We start from the raw sequence: 19256 nt of genomic DNA on the forward strand, positions 1-19256 counted from the left end.
ACCCCCTGCCCCAGCTTAGAGCTCTCTCCCACACCCTGAACTCCTCATTTCTGGCCCCACCTCAGAGCCTGCACCCTCAGCCAGAGCCCTGACCCCCTCCCACACCCCAACCCCCAATTTCGTGGGCACTCATGGCCCGCCATACAATTTCTATACCCAGATGTGACCAAAAAGTTTGCCCACCCCAGCTCCAGTGTCTTTAGGCAGTGCAGCTAAGCTCATAGGGAAGACACCCTGATACTTCTGGGTACCGCACTTCGGAGCCACTGGTATAGAGGTGGCTGAGCGCACCGGGGAACCCCTCTGGCTGGCCAAAGACTCTGTCTGGGGGCTTGGAGCCCTTTTTCTTGAGCCCTTAAGGAGGGAATCTGCTGGTTTTTTCCACAATTCTACCCCAATGGAAGTCGAAGGCTCCGGAGACAACATGTGTCCTGGATAACATCTAGCACTGGAGTCAGCTGGTGGCTGAAGTGCTCTCTCCATCAGGAGGAGTTTTAACTTCAGATCCTGGTTTGGCTTTTTTTGAGACCTCGCCTTGAGCTGCTGGCAGAGGGTGCACTTTTGTGGATATACGATTCTCCCAGACACTTTACACAGTGATATCACCCTTCAAAAGCAAAGAGAGCAGAAGAGTTGTTTTGTTTTTTGTTTTTTTAATTAAAAGGAGAGGTTAGAAAGCCTAAACTACTAAATGCCCTCTGGGAGGGGGCGGGCAGAGGGTTCCCCAGAAAGGGCAGGAAACATGACATAGAAGGGGTTTTCCCCCTTTTTTTTTTAAATCCTGGAAAACTAACCATTAAGGGAAACAAAAGGACTAAAACTACTACTTATGCTAATGATGCAGAGAATGATCAGACACCTGCTTGCTCCATTTGAGGCCAAAGGCAGTCAAGAAGGAACTGTGGGCAGTTTGCCCGCACAAGATAGCTTCTGGGCAGATCATGAGGGAAGAAAAGCACATATGCGGGCAGAATGGACACTACAACCTAAAATCTTCGAATAGAGGCACAGGGGCTCAGATACACCTACACTGGAGCTCCCATAGGGACATTACTTGAAGAAGAAAATTAAGTTCCCCAGTGACACGAACGGAACTGCACTTGGAAGAGTTTGTTTTATATTGTATTTCCAGAAATGGAGTTTAGTGTTTATTAGTTCAGCTCACAAGAAGCAGTAAGAGATTTTTAAAATCCTAGAGTAGAAAGTTAAAACTGTTTTACTTGAAGACACTGAAGTTTGAAGATAGAAGCTGACCCAAATCCTCAGATGAACTAGTTTTGCAAATACTGGACCAAACATGTTGGCTTTGGACACTGTTCTTTACCACTCAGTTATTATGGAAAGATTTTGCTTCTAATATTAGTAACGTGACTGGAAGAGGAGACAGACTGTAGTGCACAGGGAAGCCATAAGAATAGTAGTAATTCCAGAAGGCAGGTTAGATGAACTCTAATCTAAGGTGATTTGTACAACTAATACAGTTAACAAGATCACAGTCAATTCTCCATCTGCACTGGAGACGTAGCTCACCATAATTGATGCTATTTCCTCCGGGTTGTCACCGTCCAAGTCAAATTTGAAAGTAACCATTTTCCGATTGTGTGTCTCTAGTTGGCATTCAACCACACGATCACCCTTGTTCGAAACCTGAAAGAAAAGAAATATGCTTTCCAGCCTGAACTGCGGAACACAATGGAACATCACAAACAACTACTGAGCACAAGTGTGCAGACATCTCTTGTTCCTAAAGCCCGGGAAGGCCAGGTGCACAAAAGCAACAAGAGATCTCCAATAGGGCCAACTGTACTGTACTCCTCCATGAGCCATTCACTTTCCATTTTCAAACAGAGATCAGATGCACTGAAGGGCAAATGATCCTCTAAGGGATTCCCAACTGCATCACCCTTCAAGCCCTCTTGCTCAACATAGACCATCTTTCTCTAGAACTCTGACTGACAGTGTAAACCTTTCCTGCTTATGTCAAGAAACAGTACAAAAAGTCTGCCCCAACATTTCAGGAAAGTCATTAATGGTAATAGTGAAGGTAGGGTGAGGTTTCTTAAATGAACTCCAGCCCAGTCAACACAGTCTGAGGGCAAGGCAAATGGCAAAGCAAATATTCTGTAGCAACTACTGGCATCAGTGCTCCCTGAATGACCATGTTCTGCTGTGCTTAATGCTCTGCAGAATATCTAATTGCTCATCTTTGGAACACTATCTGACCTCCAAAGCAGGAAGAATATTTTGTACACCCCTATATAGTGTCCAGCACCAAGAAAAAAGATGGGGGTGAAGCCTAGCCACTTCACATGGGAGGCTGTTATCAGAATTTAGGATACAAAGGAAACAAAGGATACCCCTCTTACAGAACTTCCCTACCCACCATCCTGAAAAGCTCAAGAAAGACATTACCCACTACTACAGTCATTGAAGTAAGCCATAACTCACATTAAGAATTCTCAGTTTTGGTCTAGCAGTCTTCTCGTGCCGAGAGCGGCTGCGTACAGACTTCCGATAATGGCGTTTGGTGGTCCTCCCTTCATGTCTCCCACTAGATCCTGGCACATTCTCATTCCCATCACTCATCCCTGAAGCAACATCAGAATGTGCACTAAAAACCAAAATAATTAATTTTAAGTTTTAATAATTTTCACAAATATTTGAACTTCTTAAGAGTGTGATGACTGAATTCCCCTCTTAACCCAAGAGAGGGTGGCCTCTTAAGAGCACCATTGGTTATTCTTGTGAGGACAGGGTCTGAGGAGGATAATCCTTTAATCACAAATGGTTGCTTGAATAATAAATATGTAACCACACATGAAAGGAAGGGATCCATAAAATATTTTTGTGAAGTAATCCATTTAAATATATCTTCTGGATGAAGCATCAAGCTCTACAAGGCTCAACCCCTGAGTAAGTATGAGTATCACAGGAATGAGTAATCCCCTTGCTTGATGTGTAATTACAATAGATTGGCATATCTGGTGTGATGTTATCTGATTAAGATATGACCATGTATATCATTGTTGCTACCACTGTTATACAATTGCAACAAATCTTGTACAAAGTATGTTATGTGAGGTGTCAATGGAAACGTTATGATTTGCTGAATATGATTATCCTATTAGTATGCACATATTTTCATTTCTGAAGTTATGAATATTGACTGTATACCATAAACCTGGGAATCCTGGACGCCCCATCATCTCAGGCATTGGCACCCTGACAACAGGATTGTCTGGCTATGTAGACTCACTCCTCAGGCCCTACGCTACCAGCACTCCCAGCTATCTTTGAGACACCACTGACTTCCTGAGGAAACTACAATCCATCGGTGATCTTCCTGAAAACACCATCCTGGCCACTATGGATGTAGAAGCTCTCTACACCAACATTCCACACAAAGATGGACTACAAGCCGTCAGGAACAGTATCCCCGATAATGTCACGGCTAACCTGGTGGCTGAATTTTGTGACTTTGTCCACACCCATAACAACTATTTCACATTTGGGGACAATGTATACCTTCAAATCAACCCGCATGGCCCCACAGTATGCCAACATTTTTCTGGCTGACCTAGAACAATGCTTCCTCAGCTCTCATCCCCTAATGCCCCTACTCTACTTGCGCTACATTGATGACATCTTCATCATCTGGATCCATGGAAAAGAAGCCCTTGAGGAATTCCACCAGGATTTCAACTATTTCCTTCCCACCATCAACCTCAGCCTGGACCAGTCCACACAAGAGATCCACTTCCTGGACACTACAGTGCTAGTAAGTGATGGTCACACAACCACCACCCTATACCAGAAACCTACTGACCACTATGCCTACCTACATGCCTCCAGCTTTCATCCAGACCACACCACATGATCCATTGTCTATAGCCAAGCTCTACAATACAACCACATTTGCTCCAACCCCTCAGACAGAGACAAACACCTACAAGATCTCTATCAAGCATTCTTACAACTACAATACCCACCTGCAGAAGTGAAGAAACAGATTGACAGAGCCAGAAGAGTACCCAGAAGTTACCTACTACAGGACAGGCCCAACAAAGAAAACAACAGAACGCCACTAGCCATCACCTTCAGCCCCCAACTAAAACCTCTCCAACGCATCATCAAGGATCTACAACCTACCCTGAAGGACGACCCATCACTCTCACAGATCTTGGGAGACAGGCCAGTCCTTGCTTACAGACAGCCCCCCAACCTGAAGCAAATATTCACCAGCAACCAGTAACCCAGGAACCTATCCTTGCAACAAAGCCCTTTGCCAGCTGTGTCCACATATCTATTCAGGGGACACCATCATAGGGCCTAATCACATCAGCCACACCATCAGAGGCTCGTTCACCTGCACATCTACCAATGTGATATATGCCATCATGTGCCAGCAATGCCCCTCTGCCATGTCCATTGGCCAAACTGGACAGTCTCGACGTAAAAGAATAAATGGACACAAATCAGATGTTAAGAATTATAACATTCATAAACCAGTCAGAGAACACTTCAATCTCTTTGGTCACTCGATTACAGACCTAAAAGTGCCAATTCTTCAACAAAAAAACTTCAAAAACAGACTCCAACAAGAGACTGCTGAATTGGAATTAATTTGCAAACTGAATACAATTAACTTAGGCTTGAATAAAGACTGGGAGTGGATGGGTCATCACACAAGGTAAAACTATTTCCCCATGTTTATCCCCACCCCCACCCCACACACACTGTTCCTCACACGTTCTTGTCAACTGCTGGAAATGGCCCACCTTGATCATCCCTACAAAAGGTCCCCCTCCCCCACTCTCCTGCTGGTAATAGCTCACCTTACCTGATCACTCTCATTACAGTGTGTATGGTAACACCCATTGTTTCATGCTCTGTGTTTATAAATCTCCCCACTGTATTTTCCACTGAATGCATCCGATGAAGTGAGCTGTAGCTCACGAAAGCTTATGCTCAAATAAATTTGTTAGTCTCCAAGGTGCCACAAGTACTCCTTTTCTTCCCACAAGGTAGTTTACATCCAGTCTAGCCAGCAAACTGTGCATGGACTATTCAAGTTGATGGTCCATCAACGAACCCAATGGGCCATGGAAGAAGCTTATCCCCACCTGATAGACTTTCCTGTGAACTTTCCAAGCAAAATATGGGTAATGGCCCCTGCTATGACTCATCGAAACATGCAAGGGCATGTGACCAGCTCACGTGATACTGGACTCCATCTTGTGCCTGTACTTTTCCCACTGACTGTACTGACAGCAAACCCATCATATGGCAGAAAGTATAAAAGGCCCCAGAAACATCTCCATTTGGCCTCTTTCCCACTCTGATCTCTGGACTATGGACTTATACTAATGGGAGCTTTCTAACCAAGAGATTGAGGACCTTCCAATCTTTTGGAAGGAACCAGAGACTTGACTTAAGCCAGCAGTTTTATGCCATCACTGCTTCAAGCCTGATCCAAGAACTTTGCAATTATTAGATACTAAAAGATTGGCAACAGTGTGATTATTTGGTAAGATCTGAGTTATATATTGACCTGGGTATGTGGCTGGTCCTTTGGAATAAGAAGAACCCTTTGGTTGATGAAATTGGTTTTAAATAACCACTCATCATTAAGTCTAGTGTCTGGGTGTTGGAACAAAGGCTGGGATGCCTAAGGAGACCATTTCTGACTTCTCATTAGCCAATGTAGTGAGACAAATTTATTTTTGTTGATGGTTTGGTATATCTTATGGAAGAATAACCAGCAGTTTGGGGGGGGGGGTGTTTGCCCTAATTCTCAGCAGTTTGTCATGAATCTGGTGTTCTCAGTTGTGACCCACTGAGGCACAGTAACAGCAGGTCATTGCACACAATCTGTGTGCCTTCTCCAGGCCCTGATTAAAAAGAAGAGGTTTGTAGGAGTTCAAGAGAAATCTTTGAGGAAATAACTTCCATTTTTTTCCTAGGTTTATGTAGAAAATATCCCTAGTAAAGAACAGATGCCAGAGAGCCACCAATGGAAGAAACTCCTCTCAACCAACAAGTTCAACTTGGCAAAACCCACTGGTTACCTGTCTAGTGAGGAGACCAATGGGGTAGTCAGTGCAGGATGTTGCTGTGCTGGTGGTACAGTTTCTGAAGGAGCAGCCTGTGAGGCCCCCTGAGTACCCTAGAAGAGAAAACAAACATTCTTCAAGCATGCCAATGAGTTATATCTTCATTTCTCACCACAATCAACCTTTTAATATTTTTTTCCCCAATCAAACTTTGAAGCTAGAAAGCACCATTTCTCCAGAATAATTTATAACAACCAGGGTCTAGTCAGCTCAAATCTGACACCCAAGGGAGAGGGCTCTAGTGCAAGTTTCATACAGAGCGCCTGGTGAGGTCAGCCATCCCACCTGCTACATTGTGATACTACAGCTTGCCATGCAGCCAGCGTCTTACTAGCAGAATGTGCAACAGGGAAGCCAACGCAGCACACAGACAATTCAAATCTCTCCCCCCAACAACAGCAAGGCTGCAGGGAACATGTATAAGAGAGATTCTCAAGGGCTACCAATGGCAGAGTGTCTCTCAGAAGACAAAAAAGGATCTAGAGCACTAGCAAGAAGAAGTGAAGTGTTAACAGGTTTTTGCCTCTGGGGGCACACTCACTTCCCAACAGAACAGCCAATGGCAACAAGGTCCCCACATTGGCATGACATTCTGCTGTAAGAAAAAGTCATTTGAGACATTAGTTCATTATGTCCAACTGAATACCATCACAGAAGGGGTTAATTTCCCCCACAAACAGTGCAATGTAGTTCATGCCCTGAAATTTATAATTTACACAGAATTTCCAGAGATTACATTTACCTCTAAAGCTCCCTGCTGTGAAGATGCAGATGAGACCTGCTGTGCTAAACTCACTGCAGGCTGTGGCACTTGAACCTGTCCTCCTAGACCGCCCAGAGGAACTAAAATGTTCTGTTCCACATAAGGCTGCACCATTGCAGCAAGATAGCCTGGCTGAGCCAATGCATCAGTGGGTAAGGGAGGGGACAGTACTGCAGAAGGTATGCAAACAGGGGCCACAGCAGAGGAGGGAGCAACATTTGAGTCTCCTGGGTATTGCGGCGGCAGCCGAGGTGGGAAGCCCTGTGACAGAAATGAGGAATCTGAGTTAGTGCATTTCAGGGGAAGTTAGGAAATCAGCAAGAAAGGCTGAAAAAAGAAAACATAGCAAGTCAAGCTGCAGGGGCATGTTCCAACCTGAAATCCTTCCAGAATGTTCAAGCACCTCTAAAAATAATTTTTCCAAGAGGAACAGAGCAGACTACCCAGGTAAACAAGTTCACCTCCAGAACAATCATATAGTATAAACAGCAAATTCTCTCTCAGGGCTCTCACAAAAGAGAAGAGTTTCAAAGTCCCTAGTGGGTAAATGAATCCTCACCTTCCAACTCCCCCATAGTTATCCATGAAATCATGAAGTGGGGGAAAATCTGAAGAGCTTGCAGGCTGAATGGCCACTACTCAGACAGGATACGCAACTGCTGCTTGTAATCTCTCTTAACTAATAGTGTTCCTACAATCTCTCTCCCCTTTCCAATCTCAGGAGGTGGGCTGGCCTGAGTGCCAAACATTTCTACACACCTCAAGTAAATAGTACTTGCTATTATCTGCTGTTGAACAGCACATTTCAATGTAATATATATTACATTACAATAGTGGTAAACATTATATGTTGGACCTATATTCCCATCACTACGCAGTTTGTCCCTTTTACACTCTGACTGCAGTAAATGTTTAACTTCTAAATAATCAGACACTGATTAGCTCCTGTCCATCATCTCAACATTCCATGTTTGCATCTGATACTTCACTCATGTCCAGGGCTCACAGTTTGGTTTATTGTTAAGATATCAATTTTCCCCCAATGAGTTGTGCCAAAAGACTGGCATTGCCAGACACCCCACACAGTGTCTTTCCAGGACACAGACCAACATTTTGATGTCTTTGGCAGGGGTAATAAAATATTATCAATTTTCAAATTCATAGCTGTCACATATAGCAGAAAAAATACTAGCTCTTTTAGAGAAATTCCATTGCCAATAAATCCATAGTTAGGTGTCCAAAAACAAAATAAAATTTCATGAAACTATGCCCTCTTGCATACAAGTGCAATGAGAGAACTCATCTGTTCATTTTAAAAAAAAAAAAAGGACAAAATGTGGCTTGTTCTCTCTCCAGCCAAATTTGGGTATTGGCAAGTATCTGCAGCACGCAGATCAGGTCTAGTGCCCCAGAGGAACAGAAGATGAGAAGACCTCTTGCTGGCTTGCAACAATACCTGATACAAAGCATCTCCAGCCGGAAGTGCAGTTTCAGCAGCTTGTCCAAGGCTGGCTGGTAATCCCATGGACTGAACAGCTGGCTGCAGGAGCTGTGGGAGAACCTGGCTGGGCAGCTGGGCCGCAGACTGTAGAACAGCTGGAAGCTGGCTAGGGACAATGGTTGATCCTACAGGGATAGCAGCTGCTGCAGCAGATGTGGCCAGAGTGAGTAATGGCTGGTTAATGCCAGCTGCCATAGAGACAGGCAGAGACTGGAAGCCTGGCTGAGCCACTGACGCATGAGGTGCCGCTATGGGGAGCTGAGAGACTGAGAATTGGGGGAGCAGGGAGGTTGACAAGGACTGTCCCATAGGGAGAAAATGAGAGCCAATGGGGATGGTTGGGGCAACTGATGGTTGAGGGAGAGAAGGTGCTGCAACAGGTAACTGAGGTTCGCCTTGGATGATCGGCACTGCTTGGGAAACAGGAAGCTGGGGATGCAAAGAAAATAGATATAGACTTTTTAGGAAGCAGGGTTGCAGAAAGCAGATTTTTAATGTATGAGTCAAAGAAAATAGAATTATTTAAGTTATCACACCCTTTAAGAGTGGAGTGGGGAAAGTAGTTGGTAGAGAGGCTGGAGAGTGGATTGCTGTTCCAAAGGGTTCTCATTTTGCAATTCGTTCCTGAGGATCTCTAAACCACCTTTTGCAACACGTACGTTGTGTTGGGGTGGAACAGCAAGGTCTGAACACTGCTGCAGCATCAACATGTATGTAAACGGACTCTGGTCCTCTCTCATTCTAATTCTACAATCAATCCTCTCTCCCTTGCCACTGTCAGCATACAGAGAATGGCAAAGGTCATGTCAACTGAAGCCAGCAATCAACTGGAAAAGAAGTTCAAACGTACAAGCAACAAAAACCCTTTTAATTTATCAAAGCTCACATTCATGGTATCAAAAAACATGAGCCAATCTGAAATAAAACCATTCAGTAACAGAAGCATTTTGGCCAAGGAGTGAAGGAGGAAGGCTGGTAGAAAAGAGGAGGACAGTTCAGAAGAGGCAGTGTACATGGCTCATTAACTGGAGAACAAATTTTTGATTATGAACACAAATGTAATTTGGACGGAGAAGGTTTCTCCTACATAAAGTGTCAACAATGCCACATGAAACTCCTCAAAGTGCAAGTGACATTATTTTAATCTTGGCAAAAGTTGTGTCTTGTCACATTTTAGACAATGTGACAAAGATCTCTATGTAAGAAAGGCCTCCTTAAGTGCTGTCACTTCTCAACTGAACCACTGAGCTTCTGCCACATATTCCAAAGAAAGATTCCAGGCACAAATTTTTTAAAACATAGTATGATAATCGTGTCACCTCCAGCAGTATTTTCTGAACCATTAGGAAAGAAGGCAGACCAATAAAAGAGGCAGCCAACAAAGGAAGAGAAGAGAAATCTCCTAACTTTGCAAAAGACCAACTTTAACTACTTGAGTCCCAGCTGGTACCTGAGGCATCGGCATAATCAATGGAGTCTGAGAAACTGGTTGTGATGGGGTAGATCCACTGGAAACTGATGACTGCTGCAGCTGGTACTGTCCTGTCTGCTGGGAAGGAGCCAGCTGCTGTGCACTCTGTTGCAAGGAGGAAAGACGGCAAGAGATTATTTCTCTTCAGATAAAAACATTCCTCAGATTTAGATGCATTTGTGTAGATTTTTCCTAGGTTTTCACTCTCTCATTAGATACAGGAGATAACCATATATGATAGCTGTTATTCGGCAGTATTAAAATAGCTCTGGCACCAACACTGAGCCCTAATATTTCACTAGTTACAATGGAAGCTAACACATCCTGTTAATAGAATCAGTGTAAATGTAAAAACAAACAGAATATTATTCAGCATAGAAAATATTTCATATCATGAAAGCCAGACGATCAGACAGGGCTACCTAGAATAGGCAGATGTCAAAGATGTCAAGAGAAGATGTACAGTTTTTCTGAGTGGAACCCCTGTTGTGTACCTATCAGAAACACAGATGTGGGAACAAGTACAGTAACTCCTCGCTTAACACTGTAGTTATGTTCCTGAAAAATGCGACTTTAAGGGAAACGATGTTAAGCAAATCCTATTTCCCCATAAGAATTAATGTAAATTGGGGGGGGGGAGGAGTTAGGTTCCAGGGAAATTTTTTTCATGAGACAAAAAACTATATTATATATACATACACACAAAGTTTAAAACAAGCAATTTAATACCGTACACAGCAATGGTGATTGTGAAGCTTGGTAGAGTTGGTGAAGTTAGAGGGTGGAAGAGGGTGGGATATTTCCCAGGGAATGCCTTTCTGCTAAATGAGGAACTAGCATTCGGCTGAGCCCTTAAGGGTTAACACATTGTTGTTAATGTAGCCTCACACTCTACAAGGCAGCACAAATGAAGGGAGGGGAGACAGCATGGCAGACAGACAGAAACAGAAAGACACACCCTGTGTGTGTGGGGGGGGGGGGGAAGAGAGAGAGAGAGAGATGCACATTGCCCCTTTAAGTACACTAACACCACTCTAAGTACATTGCCTTTTTAAGTACATCAGGAAGTTGAGACAGCAGCTGCAGCCAGCAAGCTCTCTCCATCCTGAGCCCTGTCGTGTCCCCACCCTGCTCTATATGGAGAAGGGGTAAGCAGAGGGACACCCTGACATTAGCCCCCCTTTTTCTTCCCCCCGCATAGCAAGCAGGAGGCTCCCGGGAGCAGCTGCAAGGCAGAGGGCAGGAGCACCACATGGCAGTGCGGGGAGGGACAGCTGAATTGCCAGCAATTGATAGCCTGCTGGGCAGCTGCCGCACAGGGAACTTAGGGGATCTGATGGGGGGCTGCCGGTCCACTCTGGTTCCAAGCTCCCACCAGCTAGCTGCTACGGACTGCTCTTCCTACAAGCAGTGGACAAAACAGGCGGCTGCCAAACAAGGTCATAAGGGAGCACTACGCAACCTTCAATGAGCATGTTCCCTAATTGATCAGCAAAATAACGAAACAACATTAACCGGGACAACTTTAAGTGAGGAGTTACTGTATATTAAACAGCTAGTAAGACTGTGATTTCACATTATCCTACAGTTACACCAAGCATAGCTGCTTCGCATTAAGCCTGTCCAAAGAAGTCAAGTTTCAGAGTAGCAGCCGTGTTAGTCTGTATTTGCAAGCTGCAAGTTAAACTTACTACACATCAGTCCCGCCTTTAGGAACAGTTATTCTTACCTGCTGACTTGTCTGTGTAGGCTGGGATGGTACTCCCACCGATATACTACTTGAGGCTGACTGGCCTTGCACCTGTGTCTACAGGGGAAAAAATGGAAACGGGTAGAATCATACTGGGCATTTCTGCAACAAGCATCTATAATTTCTGACTAGGATGGTCTAATTGGAACAAATTTCTAGTGAATCCTAAACAATACTATGGCTTAAGTTTAATATGGAGATATTCAACAGAGCAGAGCATTATGGGGAAGTGATGAGCTCTATTTTGTTAAGCTTTCCAGAAAAACTAATACAAAAAAAAACAAAACAACCTGTGAAAACTAAAACAGCCCTCCACATTAGGCAAGTCAGTCTATCAGTTTCATCCTTCCGCAGTGTTTCTTTAGGATCTGCGTCAAGCTGTCCTGGTACAATAGCCGGGAACAGAAGGCATTAAACTTTACATTTACATACTGTGAGCACACTTAGGTGGCCAGGGGTAAAAGAAAGACAATGAAAAAAGGATATGAAATCTGTATCCTTGAGCATCAGCTGAAGAAAGATACAGAGTTCTAGACCAGTATTAAATCAAGCCTGTGTGTGTGTGTCCTGGGCTCACTTTGAAAGACATGTCAAAAATCCAAACCAAATCATTTCCAGATTCTCAACACTAATAAATGTTCAGAGCCTATCAGTTGGATCAGCTGTCGGAGAGACAGAGGGTTCCAGTCCACAGAGTCCTAGCTAATACAAAAAGACATCTTTGAATAAATAAGCAAATAAAAGAATGGATGAATGACATTACAAGTGAATGTGGAAGAGACTGAAGAAACGGTATGGTAACTAGCCCCTCAGCAGTTTTGTTCCCACTTGACTAAATATCTTTCTGTATCAGAAACTGGGACATACAGTAACTATACACCTTAGTACAGCCCAGAAAGCGACAGTCACCCAGCTCTCTTTCTTAGTTTGTCACTCTTCAGTGGGAAGGCTAAAAAGTAGAAAGTGTCTAGTGCATTTAGAAAGTTGCATAAAGTACTGTATGAAATATTATTCCTTCAAATTATTAAAGCCACAAGATTTCCCTTAGACAGTGTACAAACCTGCAGTATATTGTTTCCATTAATACTTTTGGAAAGCCTGTGATTTAAGAAAAAACCTTGGAAAGCATACCACCATCCAGGGAAGCTTTTTCTTTTACTCTTAATAGTTTCTTGAAGGCTTTGCCTATTTGTTACAATTTAAATGGTACATACCAAGATAATACCTCTTCAATATGAGGACACACTAAGTCCTAAATCATGCACTATTTTAACACATTAGTCAAGAGCTCTTAATAAAATATCTCATGTATGGATTATCTTCCTTATTTTGGGCTACCTTCCCAGCCATTTGTTTAGTCTTTAACATACAACAAACTTCAGTAAGTGGTTTCCTATGTAACAATATTTATAGGGTAGTATAATCCCACATTGTTTCAAAGCACTTCACTAGACTTTCACTCCACTTCACTCTGCTTACAGTGAAGGTTCACTATGCTCCCTTCGAGTGCAACAACTGTCAACAGATTAGTGCTTAGAAGCTGCATTCTGAAACAGCTATCACCACAATCCTCTACTTGTGTTGAGTGGGTGGGAAGAAAAGCAGTCTCCACTACCCCATGAGGACAGCATTCAGACTGAATCCCTGGTTCCTGACCTTTCTACATCTATATACTGCAGAATAACAAAGCTCCTTTTCTTCCTAAACAACATCTCCTCCACTCCAAAAAATGGGCTAGCTCCACGTGCAACTGCAACAGTGAAGAAAGTCCGAACTTCACTGCTGAAATGAGGAGAGTGAGGGAGAAGAGAAGTCTTCTTCTAGCTAGGTCCTCTCCTCTCCTGGCTATTGCAAGTGAAAGTACTACATGTACCAATAAAATATGTAAATTCCAACAACATTTAAGTTTGTTTTATTTTTAATAGTCCCAGGTTCTGCCATTATGTGGAAGTGATACCATATGAATATCAAGCTCAGACAATTTGTGCAATTGGCTTTTGTTTACATTTTAATTTATCAAAATAGTGAACTTGGAAAATAAACTTTCCTAAGTAATCTTCAGAGCGCTCCTTCAATAAATACATTCCCAGATCTGTGCATATTTACAGACACACCTCATCCCCTGAAATCCCTTTGAAATCTAGTAAGAGTTACACCTGCTTCTGGACAGTGGACAGATCAATTGGCATTTTAGTTTTTCCATCCTTCATTGTATGAATAGTATATTGTTAAACAGTATTAAATTCTTCAATTGAAGACACTGACTGCATGACCAAAGAACGCACGATTCTTTGGTCACCATATTTCTTCCCACAGAATTAGTCATACCTTATTGTACCCAATTCATAACCTCTTCAGGATGAAAAGCCAACCCTGCATTTCAGTCCCCTGCATCTCTGAGCTGAACATCAGCTAGGAAATAATGATAAGGAGTACTGACTATTTGCCACAAACATCAGAAGGCCCCAACTACCAAGATTTTGCCTGGGCTGAAGGTATAATGATTAGCTGTTGATGTCTCACTTATTTAGGTGAGACCTTTTAAGATACTGAGATCCTAGTATATTACTGATATAGCGGGAACATATCCTCTAAATTCCAAGATCTAGAACAACTTTGAGTGGGGAAGGGAGGAGAAAGAAAGAAGGGAAACCTGGCTCCTAATTGTGTAAAGGAGGACTTAAACAGCAGAGAAATTCTGGAATGGTTGCTCCTGTAACCTGAGGGTAGAGTGTAGGTGGTCCTAATGAAAGCGAGGTAGACAAGGCCTGCTGAGCTGAGGCTCCCTGTTGGAAACAGATGAAGAGCTGTGATTCTTGAAATACCTTCTGAGGCAACGGGACAATGGGCAACGAGACATCTGAACCAAAAGCTGTAGATGACCCTCCTGTCGGGGGAGGAGACTGGAAATCACCAGTGTCAGAGGAAGTCAGCTGTGATGAATCACTTGAGTATTCTGGACTTCCCTCTGGCCAGCTGTGTCTGATAGATCCTGTTCTGGGCACTGTTAGCTCGGGAACAAGGTAGTTGTACTGTTCCTCTGTCACAGGCTGGAGGCGACCATGCAACCCTGTTGCCTGAGTGGACTCCTCCTGATTAAAATCCATCGACCCCCGGCAGGTTCTGTAAATACGTTGAGGTAAGATACCCCCTTCTCCTGAAGCCGAATTTGCTGTGTGTACATGGAACTCAAAAACACAGCTTGTTCTGCCATCACCACTGTGAGTAAGCACAGCAGGTGCAGAATGAGGAACAAATACCTGGTGAAACTTCATCTGTGTGGAATCTGCACTTAATGGAGATGAAACACTGGACAATGGTGAAAGTGGGCTGATTCCAGAATCCAGCCTCAAGCTCTGTACATGTCTTGGCAGGAAGGTCTGCCCAGATTGGTAGTCATAAACAGAGTTCTGAAGAGGGCCACCTACCACTTGCTTCTGTTCAGGCACCTGTTTCAAGTACTCTTCAGTCCCATAGGAATTATATGCTACTGTATCGTAATGCTCTGGCAACTGTGGCTGGTAGCGCATGCCCACTAAGTAAACTGCTTCTTGAGGCATTCTATAGTGAGCATCCTCAGGAGGTGCTGAACTGACTTGAACGTGTAGGGGCTCTCCAGTGACCCTATGAGCTGTAGTGCCCAGCATAACGACTGCCTCTGGTGTCCAATTTGTGGGGCTACCACCAGGTGGAAATAAACTCTGGCCAGTTTTCAGCAAGGGCTGGAAGTGGCATGTTTGGGCTTCCAAGAAGGAGGTACTCTTGCGCCGCTGAGAAATGGTGACCTTCGGCGGGCAGATAGGTGGTGGCGAGAAAGACACTGACCGTTCATGAATGGTTGGGAAAAATATCTGTGAATCTGGGAACGTTGGTGTTCCCCCACACGGATGCACCAGAGACTGAGGCTGTATTGATATGAACAAGACAAGTAATTCATACATTTAGAAATGAAAGGACATGAACATGCACAGCTCACTACGCAGCTGTGTAGTAACCTTATAGAGTGACTACTCCAAGTTCATGATCAACAACACATACAATGCTTTGGAAATTACAAAAAAAGAAATATCCATTAAATACATCCATGGTGAACATGAATCATAGAATATCAGGGTTGGAAGGGACCTCAGGAGGTCATCTAGTCCAACCCCCTGCTCAAAGCAGGACCAATCCCCAACTAAATCATCCCATCCAGGGCTTATGACAGCATATAGAAGTATTTGCTTTTGTTAGAAGCTGCTTTTCCATAACAACGCCCTTCTTCTCATTCACGAAAGAATGAAACAGACTTACTTTCACGGTACCTGCAACTGCTTTAAGTTAAGCCTTTGAGTTACTGATCTGTGTGCAAGTTATACCTAAAGAACAAATTCTGAATTAGCTAGCAGTGAGGCAACAATCTCTTGATTTTGTGTTTACAAGGTCCACAAAAAAGGCAAGAAAGGGAGGAGAAGAGATCTTCAGTTTTTGGTTACTTAACTCAGATTATCTCCCATGAAGATATATTTTTGTTACCCTCTCAGAAACCATTCAGTACTTGTTACACGCTAAAAGGCAATGGAATGACCCTCCTAAGGTTGCAAGATTAAGCCATCTGTTAAGAGTCACTCATTATGTTGCATCATCTTTGGACTCAGTTTTTTTCAACTGCCCTTCCTATTTGTGGTACTCAATAGGCAAGCCATTAACACTCATTAGAATTGACTTGACTACTCCTGTATCTCCAATCTGAATAGACCTGTACTAAACCAGCAGTGACGTTCTCAAAAGCAAGTTACACACTTTCTGATTTAAGTGTTAGGTTAGGCTCATCCTGGCTTTTTTCCCCAAGGGTCAAAATGAAGGGTGAGGAAAGGTTGTACTGTAATTTGTAACATGATGCATTTTCACTATATATGACACTACTTATTTTCATTAGCACCTCATACTTTCTACACCAACAGTACTTACATATTTAATTTAATTCCTCTTGGGAGAACAGCAGCAACCGTGCAATCACTGACAACTACTACAGGCTATTGAAGTCAAAGAAATTGCCAAGAACTGCTTCCAATTGGCTAGAAGTTCAAGTCAGTTAGGAAGATCTGGTTCAAGGATAATTCAACAGCAGGGTAACAATCAAGAGCATCTATTTCCAAATGTTCAGTGAGATGCTTTCATCTCACTTTGCCCCAGCGTATTGAGCCATGATGCAATATTGCCTCTCTTTTAGGAGGATTCTACAAGAGCTATCAGCAACTGATTTCTCCATGACATTGTGATTGATTATAGTGAGCTCAAAGAATCAAACAGATCACTTAATTTCCCCTCTGGAAAAGCAGCAGCAAACTCCCATAGTGCACAATACAGTGTATAAGGACATGTCCTTTATACTCTATTCCTGTGTTCTGGAAATTGATTCCATATTCCCAAAGTTCCCCTTAAAAGGAAATATTTCCTCAAATTAAAGAATAAATTGAAGCCAAACACACTTCTAACTTCAAACAGAATCAATTACTCTAGAAAGAGCCTTCCATTCATGCCCTTAGTATCTAACATCTGCTCTAACAGAAGCAGTCTTTCCACCTCAAAACACAATATTCATATAGGAATCAATGGAAACTTAATTGTAACTTCCCTCCAGAATCAAACAGAAGGATGCTGAACTGTTTGCTACTCCTACTGATTTGTTTTAACATTATAAATCTAAAAGGTCACTGTCCCCACTAAAACAATCCTCTGGAGCAAACCAGCTGCTACTAATAAGTTTTAATACCTGGTCATATTTGACATTAACAATTTTATCCAGGACCTGAAAGAATGTCACTGACTGCCTAAAAGCAGAAGCAGGTGCACTAACCTTATGGGACAGACTAGATTGCAGATTCTCTCTTTATCTTCTGTGATACATTTAGTCCTTTCCCTAAAACTTTAATTGAACTTGGTGCCAACATTTCTTATTGGTTGTTACATAGATTCATAGATATTTAGGTCAGAAGGGACGATTATGATCATCTAGTCTGACCTCCTGCACAAAGCAGGCCACAGAATTTCACCCACCACTCCTGTGATAAGCATGGTGCTTCCCAAAGAGAAGGGATCAGCACTCTAGTTGCATAGGGCATAGGATTTTAAAAAAAAATCTGCTCCTCTTTACTTTTATTAAACCAAACCAGGATGTATTTAATGGTAACTTATCTTTGTGTGCCAGGAGGCGTACAGTAACACATACAGGAGTGACAAAGAGGGAAGGCAGGCTGGAGCGTCGGTGCTTGCGTGGAGAGGCAGAGTGCATGGGCAGGACATTCTCCAGTACTTTAGAAAGCTTTTCTGCAAAGGTTTCCTCAGGGGCAGTCCGAAGGTAGGAAGGAGAAAGAGGTGCACACAATGCTGGTGGTGGGGTAGAAGGAATACTGGGAGGGATGCAGGGCAGAGAGGGAACAGCAGAAAGATGGGGGACACAAACTGACATGCTACGACCACGTTGAGGCTAAGGAGGAAAACAAAATTAAGACATGAATGCTTTAAAAACGAAAAGTTGGACAACTGTAATGAGCTAACACAAAAAGTCACACATACATGATAAGACTAATGCTGATTGCTATGTATGCAAAGAGATATGAGAGAGTTTAATGAAGGCCAGCACACAGGGAACAGGAAGTGTGCACCTCTGAGGACTTGCTTGCCTTGGATTATTCAACAGTGAAGAGTGTTCCATTAATTCTCCTACCAAAAGCAATTTGTATGTGCACACGAAGAGCAGGGCTGACAGATAGGAGATATTTTCTCACTGTACACTCATTTCAGGAAGCTTTGAAACAGTATTTCCAGTACCAAGCAACTCTATACATGAAAGACCCTCGGTGCTTAATTCACAGCCTTCAGATGTCCACACTAGGTTGACTGGGGGAAGGCGTGTACGTCAGAGTCAGTGATACTTGTCTCTCCAGTCTTTCTGCTTGCACAAAACCTATTTCATTTTCTATGAAGGATTTTAGCTTCCTATACATATAACTGGACTGATATGGTAATAACTTGACTGAATCAAGTCCTAAATCTATCCTAAGAAATTAAGCATCATCCACAACGTGAATTGTGGAGCAAAAAGTTAGAGTTTAATATTTGGAAAAAATTGCTTCTTTAATATTAGATTTATTGCATTTTCTAGAAGATGGCTTTGTTAAATAAAGAGCCAAGATTTTGTGATTTTGACACAACCCAGAAGCCATTAGGTCAAAATCTGACCCAATTAAATACTTGTAAAAAAGAAAGAAGTGGAAAGATGGAAGTGTTAGTATAGCAGCCAGCCCATAATTTCAAGATTTGTTCCTCTAGTCATTGAAATGTCTCACAATGAACTGCCCCTTTGCCTTCAAAGACAATTGAACTCAGAATGTAAAAAAATCCAGAAAAATCCAGATTGGTGGTTTTCTGGAGGCCTACCACTGATTTTAGCAAGATTTTTCAGATTAGTATCTGGACTGCTCAGAAGAATTGTTAGTGGGTTCCCTACTGTTACTCTAGCCATTCAATCTGGAAGCCAGGCATGTCAAGACTGGAATGTTTTCTCATCATAGCCACATCCTTGGATTGAAGTATGGAAAAGTAAGAGAGTAAGCAAAGGACTACTTTAGACAGCTTAGAAGCTTAATTTGATTAAGAATCAACAGCGCCACAAA

At 42.9% G+C, this 19256-nt stretch overlaps 1 protein-coding gene across 17 annotated transcripts in view; it reads right to left on the reverse strand.

Moving 5' to 3' along the window:
- The window catches only part of WNK1 (WNK lysine deficient protein kinase 1), a 171945-nt gene that overhangs the window by 50922 nt on the left and 101767 nt on the right, over nucleotides 1-19256 (reverse strand). For 11 of the 17 annotated variants that reach the window (XM_048828871.2, XM_048828839.2, XM_048828844.2 and 8 more), the window contains 8 exons: nucleotides 11578-11655; nucleotides 9828-9953; nucleotides 8333-8806; nucleotides 6856-7137; nucleotides 6655-6708; nucleotides 6069-6166; nucleotides 2449-2611; nucleotides 1531-1647 (listed from right to left, as the gene is read on the reverse strand). In XM_048828871.2, the coding sequence (XP_048684828.2) occupies nucleotides 1531-1647; nucleotides 2449-2611; nucleotides 6069-6166; nucleotides 6655-6708; nucleotides 6856-7137; nucleotides 8333-8806; nucleotides 9828-9953; nucleotides 11578-11655 (1392 nt within the window). Of the gene's footprint in view, nucleotides 1-1530; nucleotides 1648-2448; nucleotides 2612-6068; nucleotides 6167-6654; nucleotides 6709-6855; nucleotides 7138-8332; nucleotides 8807-9827; nucleotides 9954-11577; nucleotides 11656-14318; nucleotides 15504-17809; nucleotides 18068-19256 lie in introns of all 17 variants that reach the window. The other 6 variants (XM_048828853.2, XM_048828920.2, XM_075122444.1 and 3 more) reach the window with 4 other exon arrangements.

This window comes from Caretta caretta, chromosome 1, assembly GCF_965140235.1.
Source record: "Caretta caretta isolate rCarCar2 chromosome 1, rCarCar1.hap1, whole genome shotgun sequence".
Lineage (NCBI taxonomy): Eukaryota > Metazoa > Chordata > Testudines > Cheloniidae > Caretta > Caretta caretta.